At 45.7% G+C, this 22265-nt stretch overlaps 1 protein-coding gene across 1 annotated transcript; it reads right to left on the reverse strand.

Annotated features, from left to right (window-relative positions):
• Positions 1 to 568: 568 nt before the first annotated feature.
• uqcc1 (ubiquinol-cytochrome c reductase complex assembly factor 1) lies at positions 569 to 21047 on the reverse strand. Its single transcript, XM_080001236.1, has 9 exons — positions 20848 to 21047; positions 20253 to 20360; positions 18337 to 18444; positions 10612 to 10684; positions 9208 to 9265; positions 8751 to 8859; positions 2181 to 2258; positions 1963 to 2076; positions 569 to 1709 (listed from the first exon to the last, which is right to left on the reverse strand). The coding sequence occupies exons 1-9, from the start codon at positions 20917 to 20919 to the stop codon at positions 1575 to 1577; spliced, it is 855 nt and encodes a 284-aa protein (XP_079857362.1). The 5' UTR covers positions 20920 to 21047; the 3' UTR covers positions 569 to 1574.
• Positions 21048 to 22265: the final 1218 nt, after the last annotated feature.

Below are 22265 nucleotides of genomic sequence, written 5' to 3' on the forward strand. Positions count from 1 at the left end.
CCGTAACCTTAGGCCTTCAGTCCAAAACGCAAAGAAAACCCCAGAGGAAAACCTTCCGATGACAAGGAATGGAAAGAAAAACCCAGAGAAGAAGAAGGGGCGTGAAAGAGGGATCCCCCCAGAGCTGCACACGCAAGCGGGGGAGGGGGGGACGACGACTTTGTGCCTCCTGTGACGTCTTCGCGACGAGCGAGGGACTGTGCGCGCGGCGCGTTCCAGACGCCGACGGCTCTGCCGCTGAAAGCTGGTACTAACAGGTACAGGGCGTCTGTCGTCGCCGCGGCCGTCGACCCTTTGAGTAATAATAAACTACGAAGGCCGCCTTGCCGTGGGCCGATGCTCTGCTGGCTCCTCAGGTCTGGCGCTTTTTCCTCAGTTTCCTAAAAAGACGCTTTTCAAGAAACAGCCAAACTCTCACCGAGAACCTCAGAGCTCAACAGGAGAGTTGGACTCGGCGTGTAGAAAATGTCCATCTCTCTCTTGACTGTCCGTCACTTCGGAGATCGGATACTGTCCACCCGTCTGACAGAACCTCAGCAGTCATTTGAAAAGACGCCAGGATTCGGGATCACAATACACCCGGGATGTTTATTCAATTCAGTTTCTAAAAACAAAAACACAACAAACCTCCATTGTTTTGACGTGGTGGTCGGGGGTGACAACTAAGGTTTGGACATCCACAACCCCATGCGGTTCAGAGAGCAGAGAGCATCATGGGAAAAAGACGAGGAAGAGCGTTAACCGTTGAGGAACGCTTTCAGCCTCAGAGTGTGAAGGTACAGTACATTAAAATGTGGTATAAATACATCGATGCAATTTAGAAAAAAAAAAAAAGACAACACATAAATACAGTGAAACCATTTCTTGTTCTTTTCTTTGCTCGTACGTGTTGGTTTGTATCGTGCCCCTGTTGGCAGGAAGTGGGAGTGGCTCTCTGAACTCACGGTAAGTCAGGATGTAGGTGATCGATCACTGGTTTTTATGTCGTTTTTTGTTCTTTTTTGGTGGGCTTTTCTCTTTCTGGTGGGGTGGTAGGATGCGCGTGTGTGCGTGTGTGTAGGAAAATCTGGTTTGGAAACAAGGAAAAGGAAACAAAAAAAAAAAAAAACCCTCACTGTCTATCAGGCCTGTAGTGGCGGCCATCTTGGAAGAGAAGTGGCGGGTGAACGGGGAGCGGCGGGTAGAGGAGAGCGAGACGAAAAAGTTCTCCTTATTTTCCCACACCCTGAGGTGTTTCCATGTTATCAGCGAGGGAGAACGAGGAGAAAGGAAGAGGAAGACGAACGTGTTGGGAGGAGAGATGAAGCATACAGAACCCAAAGGAGAAGAAAGGAAATGAAAACTGGGAAAGAGGGGAAGAAAAACTAAAAACTTCTCCTTGTCACCCCTCCAGGATGAAGAGGGTGAAAGGGAAAGAAGAAGAGGAAGAAAAAAGTAGAGGATTGAAAGATTTGGGGGGGGGGGGGGGGGCTGACAAGACAGAGAAGAACAAAAAGGAAAAGACAAAAAAGGAGAGAAGAGGAGGATGAAGGAAGGAGGGGAGGTGGTGTGGTGAGGCGCGGGGGGGGGGGCTCTCAGAGTCCCGCGTCGTTGTAGGTGGGGCTGGAGACCTTCAGGATGCTCTGTGCGTTCTCCTCCACCAGGGGGCGCCACTTGACCTCCCCGGTCAGCAGGAGGTCCTCCCCGTCCAGAGCGTCGATGAACTGCATCTGGGGAAGGAAGAGGAGAAGAACGATAACGTTGTTTGGTTGTTTGATCCTCTCAATCTGTTTCCTCTTTCCAGTCAGCTCCTTTTCATGTTCCATTTACTTTATTTCACTTATTTGAATTGACCGCCTAGTTTCACTACACTGGTTTCCCCCTATTTTTTGGACACCTCTGCAATATGGTTCCCGGTGACTTTCGCGCAAATTCCAGCAGTTTGAAGCCGTTTTTTTTATTTGCGATGAATAAAATACTTACCTGTTTGCGTACGTATTCCACCATGAGCTCCAGCTGTTTCGGATCTTCACACTGACGGTTGAACAGGTTCCTCCACAGAGCGGCAGCCAGCACGCAGTCATCAGACAGGATTCCCTGCGCGCGCACACACACACACACACACACACACCCAAATATGTTTAACGTAAAATAGTTTGAGTAGAAACACACTTCTTCTCTGATACACTCCAGGATCTCACCTCATCGTATCCAAATATAGCTGCATAGAAGTTCTCCGTCATGGCCTTCATACTCTCTTTCCTGTGGATGGCATCGATCTGAGAGAGAGAGAGATTTAAAAACATTTATTTGCATATTTTCAAAGGATATCTCCAACGATAAGCATTCATAAGAGACAAATTAAGCATCCAACACGACCAAGGAAGGAACTTCAACAGACTCAAATGACAGACGGGCGCCGTCCAACATCGAGTCGGCACGCTGTGAACGAGCGTCGCCCCCCTGTCGTCCGGCGGTCTGCTCCCCCCTCTTCAAACCACGTGCAGACAGACAACGTTCATCTGGTCGCCAGAAGACAAGGCTGAGAGCACGCAGTCCCCCCCCCGTCGCTCCAGCAGCTGAGCGGCGGTTTCAGCACGTAAGCAGGGCAAACTTTAAGCGGTGACTGTAAATTAGCGAGCGTTGAACCTCTTGACAGTTTCAGACTCGCACCGGCTGCTGATCATTACATTCCCGTCCTGTTCAGAAACCTGCCGATGAGGTGCTTAACTCAATCTGCAAAAGGATTCAGGCGTGGCGACATCCAGCGAAGGCCAGAGCAACTTGCTGAATCCAAGCCAGTGCAAAGTACACAGCAAGTCATGCACCAGGGCTGGGAATCGGGGGGAATCATTTCTCTGCAGTCGACCCGTCCTGGTATCTTGGGTATCTAGGAGCAGTGGAGCGGCTGGGTAGTGCACCTGGGGACCAACACCAGATCTTGAGCCACGCCTCGCTCAGGGGCATCCGCAGGAGTGTCTAACCCTGTGTCAAAACCCATGTCTTCTTTGGGGCTAGGGCTAAGACCTGGTGATTCACTTTGCCCATTTCTTGTCCTCAATTATTATTCGATTCTAAATTGTTTTGTTTTGTTTGGTGTGGATTGGCAATTAAATATTTGTCCACGAGATAACGTTTTAGAAACGCTGCAGATGTGATCAAATTGTCTGAAAGAGAATTATAAAAGTTAAGATGACAGAGTGATTCTCTGAATTGTTCAGAGACCCCCCATCCCTACCAGCCATGTGGGAAAGGCAACGCTTAAAATGAAATAAAAATAAATAAAAATCCATGTGAATAGGAATGAATAAAAATGGAAAAAATAAGTAACAAATGAGGGAAAGGAAATAAAAAATAAATAATAATAAAAAATAAAAAAAAAAAAAAAAATGAGAAGTGAAGGGGAAAGTGATTGGTGTAATTAGAACGGACTTGCTCTGGCTCCAGAGCGCTGCAGCAGGTGTCCACATGGAGACTCTGACCAGTGTTTTCACTTCTGTTCGCCACAATCAGCACGAAACCCGAGAGCAGATCCAATCACTGGTTCTGTGCGTGTTCAGCACATGTGCTGCGCTGGAGTCGGGCTTGATGAGGAACCTTCTGAGGCGCTGCAGACCAGGCCCTTCCACGCCGCAGAGAGACGTGAGGATCGTTTCGTGGGCGTGACCTTAAAAGCAGGATCTCCCTCCCATTCCACCACCGTGTCGCAGCTGCCGCTCTCTTCTGCGAAGGAGGTTCCCGGAGACGGTTGTAGAGCGGTATTGTTCTGTTTCCAGTTCCTGAATGTTCCCCCGGGGATTAATAACGTGTTCTCTTAAATTGACTGGCATTCCGGCTGAGAGTGACAGGAGAGCCCCTCTCCTCCTCTGCCTGGTTTCTCAAGCTTTTATGCAAATCCAAGGTATAGGACGATTGACTGAAAATCCAGAATATACATGTGACACCTGCGTTGAAATATGATTCACCTGTTTGTTGTGGTGATTCGGTGAGAACGCTACGTAAGACGTATGAACGGTTAACAAAGAAAAGGCAGAGTTGCATAAGCCTAAAACTCAGTCCTGCAGGGTTTCCTGAACACGGCCAGAGCTCACGAGGGATGCCACACAAGTCCTGGTTCAGGTGCTTGTCATCTCTCCTGGCCCGACTTCCTGCCTGCTCCATCGGACCTCCACAGCGTCCAGAACGCAGCAGCTGTCCAGTGTTTCACCAACCGAAATCCTGTCCCTCTCCTCCTTCCTTCACTTCCCTGGCTTCCCCATCCCCGCTCGGAGCAGATATCAGACGCCAGTGCTCCCCTACGAGGCCGTCCATCCAACTGCTCCTCCATATCTCGGACCCCTGGTCAGGTTTCCCACTCCGCTCCTCCTCCACCCTCCCCTCCAGCCACTGACTGAAGACCCGTCTTGTCAGACTACACCTGGACCGTACTTGCACTGACCTGTCTACCCCATCAGCATCTGATTTCCCTTTGCTGTCTGACGTACTTTCCAAAAACACAAAAAACTAAAACGAACTCTAACTCTTTGGTTTCCATGGCATAGCTCATATGTAACATTTAATTACTAAACCCACACTGTGGTTCAGAAAATGAAACAGGGGAAGCAGGAAACGAGATTTGCTGTAAATTGTGACCTTGAGGCACCGTTCGGATCCTTGATGCAATATTTTGTAGTGGTTCTCCAAATTCAAAATACAGCCATGTTGGCAGGCACACACGTGCACACGTACGCACACGCGCACACGCGAAGCTAACAGAGGCAGAAGGCTGAGCGGGAGCCAAGGTTACGCTCAGTTCACGCTGTGAGGTCTTTACATTCGCCGCTTCACTCGGAGGTGACAGAGAACGAGCCAAGATGAGAAACGACTGCAGCGTGTGAGATCACCGTGTGTGTGTGTGTGTGTGTGTGTGTGTGTGTGTGTGTGTGTGTGTGTGTGTGTGTGTGTGTGTGTGTTGCGTGGGGTGGTGGTGGCACTCCAGCTGTTTTCACAGCTGTGCATGGGGGGGGCTGCTTTTTGTCAGCTTAAGTACCAAAGAACGTGCGCGTGCAAACATGCACGACCCTGAAGAAAGCGAACTGCAAGAGCTACAAAAACTCATCATCATCATCATCATCGCCGTGGAACCCGAGGCCTCCAGAGCCGAGCCTCTCTTCCTGATATCCGACTCCACGTCCAGACCTGAGTCAACGTCTAATGAGCCTCAAACCTCAAAACCTTCAGCGTGAAAATCTTCTGCCTCAGCAGGGAAGTGATTAGGGCAGGCTGTCTTTCAGAATAATTCCGTTACTTTGATAGAAATTTATACACAGACGTGGAGAAATTTGTTGGTACCATTACAGCTCATTGAAACAATGCTTTATTTCTCCTGAAAAGTGATGAAATTAAAAGCTATTTTCTTATGTATACCTGCATGCCTTTGGTACATCATAGAGTAAAGCAAAGAAACTGTGAAAATAAATAAATTATTGCTAAAGAGATCAATTATATTCTAAAATGGCCTGGACAGATTTGTTGGTACCCCTTAGAAAAGATTAAAAATAATTGGATTACAGTGATATTTCAAACGAACTGTTTTCTTTAATTGGTATCCCACATGTCTTCAATCTTATAATCAGTCATTCAGCCTATTGAGAAAAGCAGTCACTCTGCTGTTTGCTATCATCGTGTGCACCACACTGAACATGGAGCAGAGAAAGCAAACAGAGAGTTGTCTGAGGAGATCAGAAAGAAAATGACAGACAAGCATGTTAAAGGTCAAGGCTATAAGACCATCTCCAAGCAGCTTGATGTTCCTGTGACTACAGCTGCAAAAATTATTAAGAAGTTTAAGGTCCATGGGACTGTAGCCAACCTCCCTGGACACGGCCGCAAGAGGAAAATCGACCCCAGATTGAACAGAAGGATAGTGCCAATGGTAGAAAAAGAGCCAAGGACAACTTCCAAAGCGGTACAACTGAACTCCAAGGTCAAGGTACGTCAGTGTGTGATCGCACCATCCGTCGCTTTTTGAGTGACAGTGGGCTCCATGGAAGAAGACCCAGGAGGACTCCACTTTTGAAAGAAACACATAAAAAAGCCAGACTGGAATTTGCTAAAATGCATATTGACAGGCCACAATGCTTCTGGGAGAATGTCCTTTGGACAGATGAGTCAAAACTGGAGCTTTTTGGCAAGTCACATCAGCTCTATGTGCACAGACGAAAAAATGAAGCTTTCAAAGAGAAGAACACCATCCCTACTGTGAAACATGGAGGAGGCTCGGTTATGTTTTGGGGCTGCTTTGCTGCGTCTGGCACAGGGTGCCTTGAATCTGTGCAGGGCACAATGAAATCTCAAGACTACCAAGGCATTCTGAAGGGAAACGTGCTGCCCAGTGTCAGAAAGTTCTGTCTCAGTGGCAGGTCATGGTTCCTCCAACAGGTTAATGACCCAAAACACACAGCTAAAAGCACCCAACAATGAAACAAATAAAACTTTGGACTATTCTGAGATGGCCTTCTATGAGCCCTGATCTGAATCCTATCGAACATCTATGGAAAGAGCTGAAACATGCAGTCTGGAGAAGGCACCCTTCAAACCTGAGACAGCTGGAGCAGTTTGCTCAGGAAGAGTGGGCCAAGCTACCTGTTGACAGGTGCAGAAGACTCATTGAGAACTACAGAAATCGCTTGATTGCAGTGATTGTCTCTAAAGGTTGTGCAACAAAATATTAGGTTATGGGTCCCATAATTTTTGTCCAGGCCATTTTAGAATATAATTGATCTCTTTAGCAATAATTTATCTCTTTTCACAGTTGTGTTGCTTTACTCAATGACATAACAAAGGCATGCAGGTATACATGAGAAAATAGCTTTTAATTTCATCACTTTTCAGGTGGAATGAAGCAGTGTTTCAATGAGCTGTAAGCTGTAAGTCTGAGCTGTACACGTCTGTGTATATTTTTTATACCGGAAATACTGAGTTTAAGTTCACACACTGCTTTTGGGATGCTTGAAAGATAGACCACTGAGGTGTGAAACTTTATTATTAAAAAGCCACACAATACTTATGTATAGTATCTATGTAATTTTGCAAGTACCGCAGAAGCATCGAATTTAGAAACCCTGCCAGAAGCCACAGAAAATTGTTTATTTCAAAGGTACTCTGCATGAACATGCTTTTTGAGCTTAAACTAGGTTTGGGCAGATTTAAGTCTATTGGCGATCGACTCCAGAAAAAATCTGAGCATTGAAACAGTGTACGTGCAGTTTACTGTGTTTAGAAACTGGAGTGGGGAGAGAGAAGTGAAGAGGGAGAGAGGGGGCGGAGGCTCTCCCCCCAGAGCTGTCGAGTAACCACTGGTGATGCGATCTCACTTCCCCGCTCTACAGTCCCGTGCAGAGACTTTAAGAGGGGCAGGTGCTTTAAAAACAAACAACAAAAAAAACAAAAAGGAAAAAACACATGGAACCCCAGCTGCGGTTCTCTGCATTTTGGCGCTCCGGGCAAACAGAGCTGCACAGCGAAGTGCAGATCACGCCCGCGATGGTTAGCATTAGGAAGCCCCTGATCTGCGCTCCGCAGTGTGCAAATTGCAGATGCGGCGAGGACACAGTCCTCATGAATATGCCTATTGCATATTCGCCTCCCCTCTGCACATGCCTGCCGCTCTATATGCAAATCTTGTGAGTATAAGAAAGCAATATACGTATAATATAATTTCTTGGAGAAGGATTTCGATTTATTTTGTTTCCTTAGTTTCTTACTTGTATGGAAAACGAAAAACATAAACCTAACTCAGAGAACAAAATAAACAGTGTCCCCGTTGATTTGGAACGTCATTTAGTAAAAACTGGTTGTTTTTGTGTAGATACTTTACTTGTAAATAATAAATCCTGCACTTCTGGAACAGGGAGACCGCATTTGTCATGTTACATTATGTTCTAATCATCTATTGGTGATCACTGCCCCCCAGCGATCAGCGATTGGAATTTTGCTAACATACTGTGTGTGTGTGTGTGTGTGTGTGTGTGTGTGTGTGTGTGTGTGTTCAAGTTCATTGTCATAATGTGCATAAGAGGGAGAGGGAAGTGAGGAGACCACTGTATATGAGTTGAAAGAAAGAGAGAGTGTCTGAAGAGAAGCCCGTGATTAAAAGGGACACGGCTTTTCCCAGGGGGTTATTTTCTGACTGGACACCTCAACCCCGGGGTAGTTGTTAGGCGCGCGGCAGGTAATAAAACCGGCTTCGGCTCCACAGAGGTTCGGTCTGCGTCTCCTTCAATGTGTCTGTCAGGTGGACCCCGCCACCCGTCACAGTATAATCAAACACTGTGTTAAAAAATATTAAAATTGTTGCCGTTCCCGATACTCCTCTATCTACGGCAACATCGACGTGTTTGGGAAGCTTCACTGCGCAGCCGGTGGAAAACTACGCTGCGCCAATGCGCTGGATTTGTACCGTTAGAGGGTCTTTACATCGCAAATTAAAAGAAAAAAAAAAAAAAAAAAAAGGATAAAAAGGAAAGAAAGGTCCAATCTGCCCAATCTGCGGCCCTATCCACACCCAAACAACCTCATTTTACTGAGCAGGGAGTTTGAAACCTCACCCCCTCCTCAACACCACGCCCACCCACATTTTTCTAAAGTGTGCAGAGGGTGGAGTGATGCTACTCTTTAGCTTTTTCTACTAACTTCATAGTGTGTGCTCAGAGCGCACACACACACGCACAAGAACGCGCACGCACGCACACGCACACGCACACACACACACACACACACACCTCACTCACCCCCATGATCTTGCTCCTCTGCTCCACGTCTTCCCACATGGAGTGAACGATGTAGCGGCACATGTACTTCCCTTCTCTCCCTTCCTGTCGCATCCGCACCAAACACATCCTGCAGAAAGAGAGAGAGATGAGAACCAAGTGGATAAAAGCAGAATGGACGGGTGTTTACACCTGGTGTCAGCATGCCACGTAGATACAGATGTTATGAGGAGGCACTTATTATTATTGTTTTAACAAATAGTAATGAAATTTCCTTAAATCTTGTGTCTCTATTTTGGTTGCGCTCAAGAGGTATACCATAACATCTGTAATTGTCTCCTCCCAACTCAATAAAGGTACTTTAAAACAACCAGGAGGGTGTTGTGAGTAGGGGTCTAGACACTTGCAACTCGGAGACGCCTATTTCGGCATTTGGTTCAGTTCATATCGGCACATACACCTACATGTAGGTACTCACCAAACGTGCAGCTCGGCAACCAGGAACCACGAGTTGAGCGTATCTGGGAGGGAGCATTCTGCGCGCGCGCACACACACACACACACACACACACACACACACACACACACACACACACACACACACACACACACACACACACACACACACACACACACACACACACACAGTTAGAAAAAATTGGTGCCGGTCAACGTGTCCTGGAAGATTTAAATTTCCTGGGCAAATGGGAGAGATTCCTGTCAAATATTATCTTTGTTTATTAAGCTTAAAAACAATTGATAAGCAGGCTATATATAGAGAATGACATCATCAAGGCATGTAGAAGTATAATATTCTTTATTGAATATTCGAAATAAAATAAGTCCTGTCGGTAAACGCCATTTAAAAAATAAGTAAATAAAAAATATGAATATTACTACTTGAAATCAAATAATTTCCGCTCTTGAACAACAAGTGCAGCCGCTTTAATTTCAATAAAATAAAATTTTGATCAAATCAAAAACAAAATACATTTGGGAAGCACGTCTAAATAAATAATGAAGCTTGGGGTGTTTTCCGTCTTCGTCGGGACGTCCCGTCACCATATTTTACACAATGAATATTTACCGTCTGCTTTGGGTCGGAACTTAAATATAAAAAAAAAAAAACCCACTAAACTATGGATGTATGTGTCTGTTTCCTTTCTGGACGCTGCAGTTCTGTGTCCATTGTGTGTGTGTTGTGTGTGTGTGTGTGTGTGTGTGTGTGTGTGCGCGCACGCGCGCATCTACTGTGTTTACAAGCGCAACCTGCCCATGAGGGAGGGGGCGGGGCTTAGTTCTACAATGACAAACGTGATTGTTCAGAGGTGAAGCTTTCAGATCAGCTTTAGATCGTCCGAACTGATCGGCTTTCCATTGCAACTTGTCGAGCGCAGAAATGAACAGATCTGCAGACTTTATTTTAAACTTAAATGATCCACCCAGCACTAAATCAAATTGTGCTTGGGGGGGGGGGGTTGTTTTGACAGGTGGGATTTATGTCGAACTTCAACAGCTTTTCCCAGACAAAAACCGGCAATCACCGGATGAGGGAGACGCTGACACGTTAGAAAGGTCCATGACTAAAGTTGAGCGTTAGACTGAAATCGTGGATTCATTCATGAAGCTAGAGCAGATAGTGTGTGTAGGCTTGTGTTTACAGGGTGTGTGTGTGTGTGTGTGTCAGTGATCGTGTCTGTCAGGAAACCTTCAGATCAGTTTCAAGCAGGTGCTCATGCCTCCCGCCATGTGTTGCTATATTAGTTACAGTTTATTGCTCCTGTGAAATAAAATACCGAGGCTGGAAGCCAGTGGGTTTTTTTTTTAAAACCTCTGTTGTGGAATCACAATAAGCATCATGAACATCAGGACCCCAACGTACTTTCAAAGAAATCGTCATAATTGATTCTTTCGACGCAGCACGTGTACATGCGCAGGGCGGCAATCTTGATTTTCTGTAAAGAAAAGAGGATATAAGAAAATAATATTATAAACACATTTTTAATGAACTGATTACATTTTTTTTATTTTTATAAATCCTTAATTGAGATTTCAGCTTCTGTTGAACCTTAAGAGGCACTGCAAGGCATTTTTAACTATTTACTGATCAATGGTTTTTATTCATCTCTCCAGGCACAAGAAAATGAGACCATCAGCAATAAATCTACTATTTCTATAAAATGATTAGAAATGTTTCAAGTGCTCAGCAGGGCACATTCCATATTGTATAGTAAAGTATGTATAGTAACACTATGAAAAAAGTGACCACCTATTATGCTGGGCGATCGGGCAACATTCCAATCGCCGATCACTGGGTGGCAGCGATCGGCAATATAAGATTTATCGGGGGCGCATGTGGGGTTTACGCGCCCGTAGAATGTAATGTAATGTAATGTGGCGAATGCGGCTCTGTTTTCCCAGACCAGCAAAATGCCTAGAGCCGGAGCTGGGGGTCCATACGCCTTTTCTTTTTCTTTGAGCACCTGCCCCTCAAAGTCTCTGTACGGGACTGTAGAGCGGAAGTGAGACCCGATCACCAGTGGTTACTCGACAGCTCTGTGCAGAGAGGGTGAGAGCCTCCATCGCCCCTCTCCCTCCATCCCCTCCGCGCTCCCTCTCTCCGCTCCAGATTCAGAACACGGTAAACTGCACTTATACCGTTTCAATGCTCAGATTTTTCCTGGCAGATAGAAAAAAAAAAAAATAAATAAAAAATAAAAAGTGTTTGTCATCTGTCATCAATGTCGTCTGTCAAAAATGATCGATGGAGTCTATCGCCGATTTATTCGTAAATCTGTCCAAGCCTACCACCTACCTAAATTTGTCAATCATCATAATTATTTATGAGATCAGGCACCTTGAATCCCAAAGATCGGGATTGATGTTAAAATTGAATAAAAATAATATACATTTGAAAGTACTAAAATTATATGGCTTTACAAGCATATCAGATCATCCCTCATGTGTACCTATCCTGAGGGGTTCTAACTTCTGGAGTTTCCATTCAAACACCTCAAGGTTGATTTGGTTCATTTGCACAAGAGTCAAGAATGTGATTTTTCCATAGAATCTCGATGATATCAGGATATTTGGATCATCTAAACGGGAGAGACCTTTATTTTTTTCTTTTCCCCCTCGACTCTGCGATCTCCTGATCTCATCCATGATTTCACTGCGTCCAATCGCTATCAGGTCGTTATCAACACGTCTGATATTGCTGTGACCTATCAAGGATAAAATAAATCAAGGAAAGCGCGGTGGCCAAAGGGAGGGAACAGGAACGTCGAGGGCAACGTGAACCTTCCAGACCAAACAGGAAATGAGGTGAGAGAAGCGTGTTCTGCCAAGCCTGCGAGTAAGCCCCGTGCGTTGCCAGATGGCATGCGGACGCACGCATTCCTCCTCGGTTACGCTGCCTCCCGAATTCCTCGGCCAAAAACTTTGACACTGCCAGCCCTCCTGCCATCGCTGTAATTCTTTGGCCGTTTATGAAGTGTGTGCGCATGTCAAACACACAAGGACATTGATGTAAGAGTACACCGAAACACCCGAAACATCTGAAACGCATCCCCTTATTGGACCGTCCCAAACCAGAAACACAGAAGCCTCATGTCTTACCAATCTCTATAGAGTCTTCATTCTCTAATGCAGTGATTCTCAAACTTTTTAATATCAAGGAACCTTAATTTAATAGGGAAAGGGCCGCAGTCCCCACTTGATTTGGTCTCCGGGACCCCAATCTGAGAAGAATCAAATATGATTTGGTCAAAACCTCCATAGTGTAGTTAGGGGGATAACCATGAAACTAGGATCAAAAAAGTCATTATTGTACATTCTCTAACATCTTGTCAATTAAATAACGGTGAAGTTGAACTCGTAATAATATTACTGGGACCCCCCTGGAACCTCTTGATGGATCTTGGGTCCTGTTACTACACCTCCTGGTGTATAAGTCCTGCAGGGAGGGAAGTGTAGTTCCAGTGATACTTTCGGCCGAAGGCATCACCCTCTGCAGGGCCCGCCTGTCCTGAGCAGTACAGTTCCCAAACCAGGCAGTGATGTTGCCTGTCAGGATGCTCTCCACCGCTCCACAGTAGAAGGACTTGAGCATCCTCACCTGCGGTGAGGTGGTAAAGACGCTGCCTTGCCTTCCTCACAAGAGTCTGTTTGTAAAGTCCATGTTAAATCCTCTGTGATGTGGACTCCCAGGTACTTGAAGCTGCTCACCCTGTCAACGGAAGTCCCATTAAGGGCGCGTGCGTCCTCGGTTGTAATCCACACCTAGAGTCCACAATCAGCTCCTCAGTTTTGCTGACATTCAGGTGGAGGCTGTTGTCCTGGCACCAGAGTGACAGGTCAACCACCTCCTCGCGGTAGGCCTTCTCATCGCCGTCGGTGATTAGGCCCACGACAACAGTGTCGTCAGCAAACTTGATGATGGTGTTGGAGCTGGACCTGGCCACACAGTCATTTGTGTACAGGGAGTACAGTAGAGGGCTGAGGACGCAGCCCTGGGGGGGGATCCTGTGTTTAGAGTGAGGGAGCTGGACATGTGCCTCCCCACCGTAACCACCTGGGGCCGGGCTGAGAGGAAGTCCAGGATCCAGGCACTCACCGGAGTATACAGTCCAAGCTCCTGCAGCTTGACAGCCAGTCTAATGGGGACTATGGTATTGAAAGCTGAACTATAATCTATGAACAGCAGTCTCACATAGGCCCCCTTCCAGCCATCCAGGTGCGTGAGCGTGGTGTGCAGTACCTGGGAGACCGCGTCATCTGTGGATCTGTTCTGCCGGTACGCGAACTGAAACGGGTCCAAGGTGCGGGGGAGGGAGGCGCAGATACAATCCTTAATCAGCCTCTCGAAACACTTCATGACCACTGAAGTGAGGGCCACCGGACGCTAGTAATTCAGGCAGGCAGGAGAGGCGATCTTCGGGACAGGAACGACGGTGGACCTCTTGAAGCAGGACGGGACCATTGATTCAGCCAGGGAGATGTTGAATATTGTAGTGAGCACCAGGGCTAGCTGGTAAGCACAGGTCTTCAGTACTCGGCCCGATATGCCATCTGGGCCCGCAGCTTTTCTGGTGTTCACCCGCATCAGAGCCCTCCTGACGTCATGCTCTGACACTGAGAGTGCTCGCTCACAAATTTATGGACGCGCTCCGGGCACGTCCACGAATGCTGCCCACTGCTCCTTGCTGTGCCCCCGCAGGAAGGGCAAGCCAGGATGGGTTAAATGCAGAGGCCTCATTTCACCGGCCACCATCCAAAGCATGTGCATGTGTGTGTGTGTGTGTGTGTGTGTGTGTGTGTGTGTGTGCGTGCATGTGTTGTAGTGTGGTGTGCTGTGTGTCGATTAAAGATTCTTCTTCTTCATCCCCAGCGGTGTAACTCCAATTAGCTGGCAAGCTAGCGGTGCTGTTGCCAGACTCAAACCGTGCATAAAAGGAGTTCATTTCGTTGGCGAGGCAGGCGTCCACACTCGTGGCTGGGGAGTAGCTGCTCTTGTACATTGTTATATTCCGCAGCCCCTGCCACAAGCGTCTGGTGTCCCGTTGCTCCATCTGTAGCTTCACAGTCTCTCTGTACGTCCGTTTAGCTTCCTTCACCGCCCTCCGCAGATTGTATGACGCCGCTTTGTATTTGTCCATGTTTCCGGATACAAGACCTTCGTTGTAAGCGGCCGTGCGAGCATTCAGAGCGCCACGGATGGATTTATCGAATCACGGCTTCTGGTTTGGAAATATCCGAACTTTCACCGTGGGAACGATGCTGTCCGCTACCGTAGCCACGAAGCTCACCGCTACGTCCATAAACTCGCTGACGTCACTTGAACTTGATTGGAACATGTCCCAGTCTACATCAGTCAGAGCGTCCTGAAGCACAGCCTCTGATTGGTCCGTCCACCGCTTCACTTCCCTCATCACCACAAATTCTTGCGCGATCAGAGGCCTGTAAACGGGAATGAGCGAAATCGTGGCGTGATCTGATTTCCCAAAAGCAGGGAGCGAGACGGTCTTGTATCCGTTCTTGTAAGGTGTGTAACAGTGGTCTAAAGTTCTATCTCGCCTGGTGGCACACGTGATGTGTTGGAAGAAACAAAAGGTCAAACTGCAAGTCCTGCCAAAAATAAAATCCTTTCAAACAAGGGTATGACTCCAGACATGTGAGAACATTCATCAACTCAGCAAGGCATTAAGTTACACAGGTCAGTCAAGGCAAGTAACCTTTGCATTTTGCGTGGGTTGATGTGTGCTGGGACCAAATAATATTTCTGTCTGTGGGGGTGGGACTCTTCAGACAGCGGCGTCGTATCACCACGTCCCTACAGACCCAGCCAGTGTTTAGGTTAGAGCTGACACTCCTTGCACAGGGGTTCTCAAAACCGTGGCCCCATGCCAGGCCGTGGGGAATTTGCCACTAGGCCGTGAAGAGGCGGGCAGGGGTTCCCTGTTTAGCCTGTGCTTCTTTTTTTTTTTTTTTTTTGGTCAAAGCCAGATCCAGACCTGCCAACCTTGGGAAAATATTTTGAGTACCACAACAGGGTAACAGAGGGAGTCTCCGTGGTGTTTGAGCTACTGCAGCTAAATGACTCCATCAGTGATTCACACCGTAGCCACGATAACGAGGATATAACGTTATAACGAGGATAATCACATCGTATGTGAGCTACCACGGCTAAATATATACAGTATGCAAATTAATCTCATTTGGATATACCCCTTGAAATGCATCATCTCGGAAAGTTACCGAACATGTTTACCAACTACAGATGCACCAATAGCAATTTTCTTGGCCGATCCAGATTCCAGATTTTTTTCAAGTCTGACCTGCCTATTCCGATTTCAGATCTGCTGTACGTCGATAACAAATACATCTCGTGATTCGACAGTTGCACATAGCGACTACCGCTGCAATGTTCAGTGACCACAACAGTGAGATTGCTGTTTATTATTGTTCATTATTTACAATGGAATAATAATAATAGAACATGAAACTGTCCCAGAGTTCCAATAAAATAAAATATAACATGGAACGGTCACTGATTTCCATGGAAGCAGAATATGGGACTGGTTCCATATTTTCCGACACCAAGGTTCAGAAAAAAGCAACCTGTAACTCACTGAGTTTTAGTGGAACACAACAAATAAGTAACATGGAAATGTCCAGTTCAAACTTCAAATGACTCTTTCACTCTGAAGACACAAATATACATTTCTATTATATTTATATGACACTTGCCATTCCAAAGAAAATTGCAAGCATTACAAAAAAATTAAAAATAAAAGAAATGGCAGACTGTCCGGAAGTCCTCCTTCCCTTACTGTGCATTCGACCAACTGAATCAAATCCAACGACTCGTTTAACTGAGTGACTCATCAAGAACGGAGTCTCAAAAAAAAAAGTCTAACTTTTCCTCATGGGTGGAGCTCCACTGTGACAGCGGTAGAAAAGTAGTCTGCACATTTTTTGAATATGGTCAGACGATAGATAAAGAATTGATCTAATCTTACTTTGTTTACCCTGAAGCACATCCAAACAACTGACATTTTTCTTTCCTTCGCTCTCTTTTTTGAGTGTCAACTAATCAACTACGTTACATTACGTTTGTATCTGGTTTGAGTACCGGAACATTTTGTATCGGGCGTGAAAATTTGACCGGCACAGAATCTGAAAATATATCACTGGTCGTCCGTTCACCCGTCATGGCTGATTAAGCTGAAAACCAGCTGACGCGTCTCATTAATCACATTATTATTATTTCTTTTTTTTGCCTAGCTGGTATTTCGTCACTGCCTATTTTATTTTGCCTTTTTAACAGATGTGTCATTCTTGGTCATTTTGGCTCATCTGCCTGCAGTGGCCTCCCTCAATAGAACTTGGGTTTGGTCGGCTCAAATCACCACAACGGAGTGCTTTGGGCAAAAGTTGAGACATGTCAATGTCAGGATTCAAAAAGCCCTTTCAAGGACATCATCAATGCTTTTCCAGCAAAACAGATGAAAACGCCAACACGTGCAGTCGAAGTCTCTGCACAGATCAGAATACGAAATGAAAGGCCGAAATTCACACTATTATCGACCAAGACTTACGAAAGGCAACTTGCACATTTCTCGGCGTGGGAGAAGTGTTCTTTGCAATTGCAAATCCAGGTAGCTAGAAGTCGAAAATATGGTGGACATGGAATTAATCAAAATGTCGTATGAGGGAGAGAGGGGGTGATCGGAGCGCATTTTGTGTGTTTGTCTTCCTCTCGGAAATACAGACGATGTGCGCACCAGTGATGGGGTGCCCACGGCGTGCCAGAACAGTGTTTTCCCCGTCCGGACGCGGTTTTCTGTTTATTCGGAGGAACGGGGCCCGGCTCTCAATATGGCTCTCTGCGATCGGGGTGCACGGAGAGCTGTGTTCGATTCACACGTACAAAAATATATTTATTACTCCCCATTGAAATGTTATCCCTGTGCATTTTGGAAGCAGTACATCCCGTCATGGTATTGCACACCGACTGACAAAAAAAAAAAAAAAAAAAATGACCGCTCGACTTGAAGAATCTCAGTTGACTGACGGGGGATTCCCACTGATGATTCGACTCTTCAGCTTTCAGGGGGCAGCGCATCGTGACTGCATTATTATAGACTTATCCAAAGTGGATCCTTCATGTGGTTTCCTCAGCCCAGAGAAGCCCAGTGCAACTCGGTCAACACGCCTCGAGACGCATTTAAAGCTAGTTAAAAATATATAATGAAAAGAAAAAAAAAAAGTAACAAAACTTTGTTGCATGGTACAACAAATACAGGCTATACAATCGAGTTATCAGCATTGACTGTCTTCCATCCTATGTTCAAGGGCTTCTGGAGAAACAGAACTTCTCAGTTGCTCCGCTCGTCACTGGATTTCTTTTGTATGTGTCCGATAATTATTAATTATTTATATTTTTTTTGTTGTTTTGTTTGGAGGAACGGCTCCAAATGCGGAACAGCTCCACGTCTCTTGGCGATCGCACAAAAGCTGTGTTCGCGTATAAAAATATATTGATGATTCCCCTCATTAATAATTAAAATTGCAATTGCAATTTTAAGTCCAATTAAAAAAGCATAATCAAAATTTTTATTTTTATATTGTCGGATAATGGTCAATGATAATGGTTTCCGAGGTTCAGCTATCGATCATAAAAAATGTTTTCAAAATGAGCATCCCTAGTATTTAGTGACATGGTGAGGGAATAAACCAGAAAAGGAAGTTAAGAAAATCTACAGCGACCACAGGCAAAGGTTTGTGAACTGTCGTCATATTTTGCTCTGGGCGTTTGCACAACACAGCTGCAGCCAAACTCAAAACGCTGTTGTTATGTTCACAACACGCCTTTTTGCTCAAAAAGATCAGTGCAATCGTGAGTAGACCGACACTGGAGGACCAGGAAAATGAAAATAAAAGCTGCATCAAAATATTACCATACCATTTCCAGTCACAATATCAACCTCATATCTGGTCTCATATACACGATTACCCAGCTATAGAAAGCATGATACCATTTTTTTTTTTTTATCCCTAACCAGCAGACTAGCACCTAGTGCTGCCGCTCCCGTCTGTTGCTCACCCATTTGTTGTATTTGAGCGGTCCGGTGAAGCCCATGGCCTCGATGAGTTTGGTAAAGGCCCCAACCTCTTCCTCTGTGTGCTGGGCAGTCTCCTTCACATTATAGAGCTAGAGAGGGGGCGGGGGAGACAGAGGGGTAGAGAGAAAGAGGGAGAGGAGTAACATCATTTAGTTACCATCTGATTTTCAGATTTATTGACAAACGTGAACTGGAGAGAGAAAAATGCACGCCAGAAAACAAAGGACTGTTAATCTCTGCAGGGGGAATCCAGGCGCTACAGCCACAGAAATCGATACAGTTGGATAAAAGCTGAGATGCACCGATCCACTTTTGTCTTAGTTCCAATCTGATACATACTGTATGTACCGATATTGATTCCGATATCAGAGCTCTTTTTTCTACGTGGAGTAGAGCACCCCCCCCCCTCCCAAAACTTCTTTCTACTCCACGTAGATGTAGTGAAATGCTTTAAAATGTAAACGTTATCGTTTCTTTTATCCAGAAAAACTGCAGCTCCCCTGTTAACTTGTATTTTATGGCACTTTTCCACTGCATGGAACCAGATCAAGCCAACTAGACTCTAAACACATAAAACTGCCTGGACATCATTTTCAATGTGACACACACAGGAAGAATGGAGGCTCTCCGTGGGACGGTGTTCTTGATTCTCGGTGTGTGTGGCCGGATAAGCTTTGCCCGTTTTCTTGGCATCTTTTTAAAGACCCCAAGCACAATAACTAGTGTATTTTTAACCTTTCTAAAAACAAAAAGACAAAAAACGACACTCTCCAATTTGTCTGCTCAGCGATTTCTGTGTGATCCCGTCTGTTCCCCTTAACAAAACCAATGATAACATTTTTTTTTGTTTTGATTGATTTGATTTATTCACAAATTGAAAAATGATTAACAATTTCCTAATTGAATGAAACAAAAAAAAGGCCCATGTGGTGAGACGTTCTCAGTCCCTCGCTAACATGCAGGATTTATTATTTACAAGTCAAGTATTTAAAGAAAACATCTAGTTTTTATGGACCCAAGCACCAGCCCCTTTGCCCCTGATGCCCCATTTGTAACAGGCACGAGTGTATTTTTGTTTTTGTTTAAAGTGTGAATGCACAACAAGGTCGAAGATTGTCTGAGCAAAATACAGACACAGCGGAGCCGAGTGCAGATCACAGTCGTCCCAATGTGCACAATCGCAGGCGCCCGTGATTTGCGTCCGCAGCGCTGCTCCGTGTGCCCAGAGCGGCAAAATCCCTAGAAACCGGAGCTCAGGGTCCATGTGGCTTTTCTTTCTTTTTTTGAGCATCTGCCCCACTTAACGTCTATGCACGGGACTGTAGAGCGGGGACGTGAGATCCCATCACCAGTGGTTACTCAACAACTCTAAGTGGAGAGGGCGAGAGTCTTCCCCCTCTCTCCCTCATCCCCCATGTCTCTCTCTTTCATCGCTCCAGTTTCAAAACACAGTAAACCACACTTACAACGTTTCAATGCTCGCATTTTCCCTGGAGGATAAAAAAAAATAATTGTCTGTCATCAATGTCGTTCGCTGATTGAATCGTAAATTTGCCCAAGCCTAACTCCAAGTAGCCCTGTGGCAGTGCAAATTATATACATCGGAATTATGACGTCTTATTTTGAGGACCAACACAGCTGACATGGCACGCTTTGAACTGGGCTTCACAGGTTAATTATTTGCCAAGTTGAATTCTCGAGGAGGCAGACCATGGAATGGCATTTGGATCGGGACGTGGCTCGGCGACGTCAGTCCAAAATCCAATGAGTGAATGACATCAGTATCAGCACCCGATAAAAATACAAAAAAAAAGAGATAAAAGTAATGGATTGGATCAATACTTGGTATCTGATGCCACTTAGGGTGTTGAAAAAGGTGTCAGCAGTGCTTCCTTACCTGCGCGCTGACGTAAAGGCTCCGACATGCCGTCAGGTGGGCCGGGGAGGCTCTGGCCAGCTGACAGGTCAATAACGCCCTGGTTAGACACGTTTCTTGATATAAGACCTAGACGGTGATTTGAAGGTTAAATAGACGAGAAGATAGAAATGAATTGTTAATACAGTTAATGCAATATCAATCCAACTAATGAAACTATTAATACCTCATACTAAAGGGTCTGAGAAGAGAGGGCCGAGGCAACATTAATCCCCCCCAGTCCATATCGTCATCTGCACTAAAATAAACTTTGCTGGCTCACAATAGATCCAGTCGGTCAACAAGCACAGTATCTTCCCTCCCTGACGCAAACACCACAGCTCTATCGTAGAGGGAAACGCACTTTGCTCCACTCAATACGCCACACTTGTGTTTATCTTCAGGTGTCTCGACACAGAACTACCAGGCCCACAGGTGACTAGCTAAGCTTCTTAACCACGCTGGCCACATGGCGGCTTCAGGCTGGTTAAATCATCCAGGCAGCCCTTCTTTTCCGCACCTAACTCCCAGCTCATGACTGCGCTGACTCGTGTTATTGTCCGGAGCGTCGTGTTACCTTTGCCCAGGCTCTGCTCGCCGGGAGATTGAACAGGGCTTTGACGGCAGACTGCAGCGGTCGCCGGTACATGACTCCGGGTCTCGGTGTCAGGGAGTCGCACCGAAGAGTCGGGCCGCCTCTGAGCCGCCTCTGAGCCGTCTCCTCCGGGATGAACCTTGAGGCTTTTCTGCGCCAGAAGCTCCGACCCCACTTCCTGCTCCCAGCGCGCAAGTCAAGAGTCTGTCCCGCAGCGAAAAGTGTCCGGCCGGAAACCTCTGTGCGCACCAAACGTTCCTGTCTGAAAAATAAAATAGTTGTTATATTCTATCACATGATGTAGTTTCAGCAATTATTGTATGTATTTTTAATCTTATAATTATCATTATTATACCATTATTATTATTACATCCAAGATTATGACTATGACAATTCTGATCATTAATGTTAATTTATATTGTCAATCATAATTATAATACTTTCAATAATTATGATTGATAGGATATTGTCTATATTCCCGACGTTATTATTCAAATATATTTCTTGATTGTTAACATTATTCTACTATGTTGTTCATCATCATTAATTAAATGTCGTATTTTGTCACTTACTATGGAAAGGTGCAAGCAAGCAGACCGCTACCATGGAAACAAAGCCCCCCCCCCCCCCCCCCCCCCCCCCCCAGTGTCCAAGTACCCACCATGTACATCCTTGCGCCAGCGGCCTCTGACCGAGCTCCACTGGTGCCATCCAGAGTAAGCAGCAGCACGCCTGGCTGCCTCCACAGATTGTTGAGAGGCATCCAGGCATCCGACTACTTCCTGGCTTTTCCAGCAACGAGGGCCAACAATCACAGAGGATGTGATGCACTACTGCATCGCAGATTTGAGAAAATACATTATCCCCACGTTAACAGGAGGTGTTCCTGGTCGATGCAAGCCCTTGCTTGCTGCAGCTGGGAACTTATTTAATCACATAACAGTTTCAAATACCCTTGAAAATTTGAATTTCTAAGTTATTCTAACTCCAATAGCAGCCATACTGTACACTTAAAAAGACTTGCAATGTATTAGAATAACTTTTGACGTCCTTAATGGAAGCAGTTCCCATAGCGACACAGACGCTCACATTCAGGATAAAAACTCCAAACTCGAAATCAACATCAACCACTGAAAATGCTTGAACACACGAAAAAGAAGGGATGGGGAATGCATGTTGTAGATAAGAGATGATCTTATAGTTGCCTCCACATTCATCTTTCATAAAGTGTGTGTGTGTGTGTGTGTGTGTGTGTGTGTGTGTGTGTGTGTGTGTGTGTGTGTGTGTGTGTGTGTGTGTGTGTGTGTGTGTGTGTGTGTGTGTGTGTGTGTGTGTAAGTCGAGCGTGCCTGCGTGCGTGTGTGTGTGCGTGTGCGTGCATGCGTGTGTGTGTTTGTGTGA

The sequence above is a fragment of the Zeus faber genome (assembly GCF_960531495.2).
Source record: "Zeus faber genome assembly, chromosome: 5".
Lineage (NCBI taxonomy): Eukaryota > Metazoa > Chordata > Actinopteri > Zeiformes > Zeidae > Zeus > Zeus faber.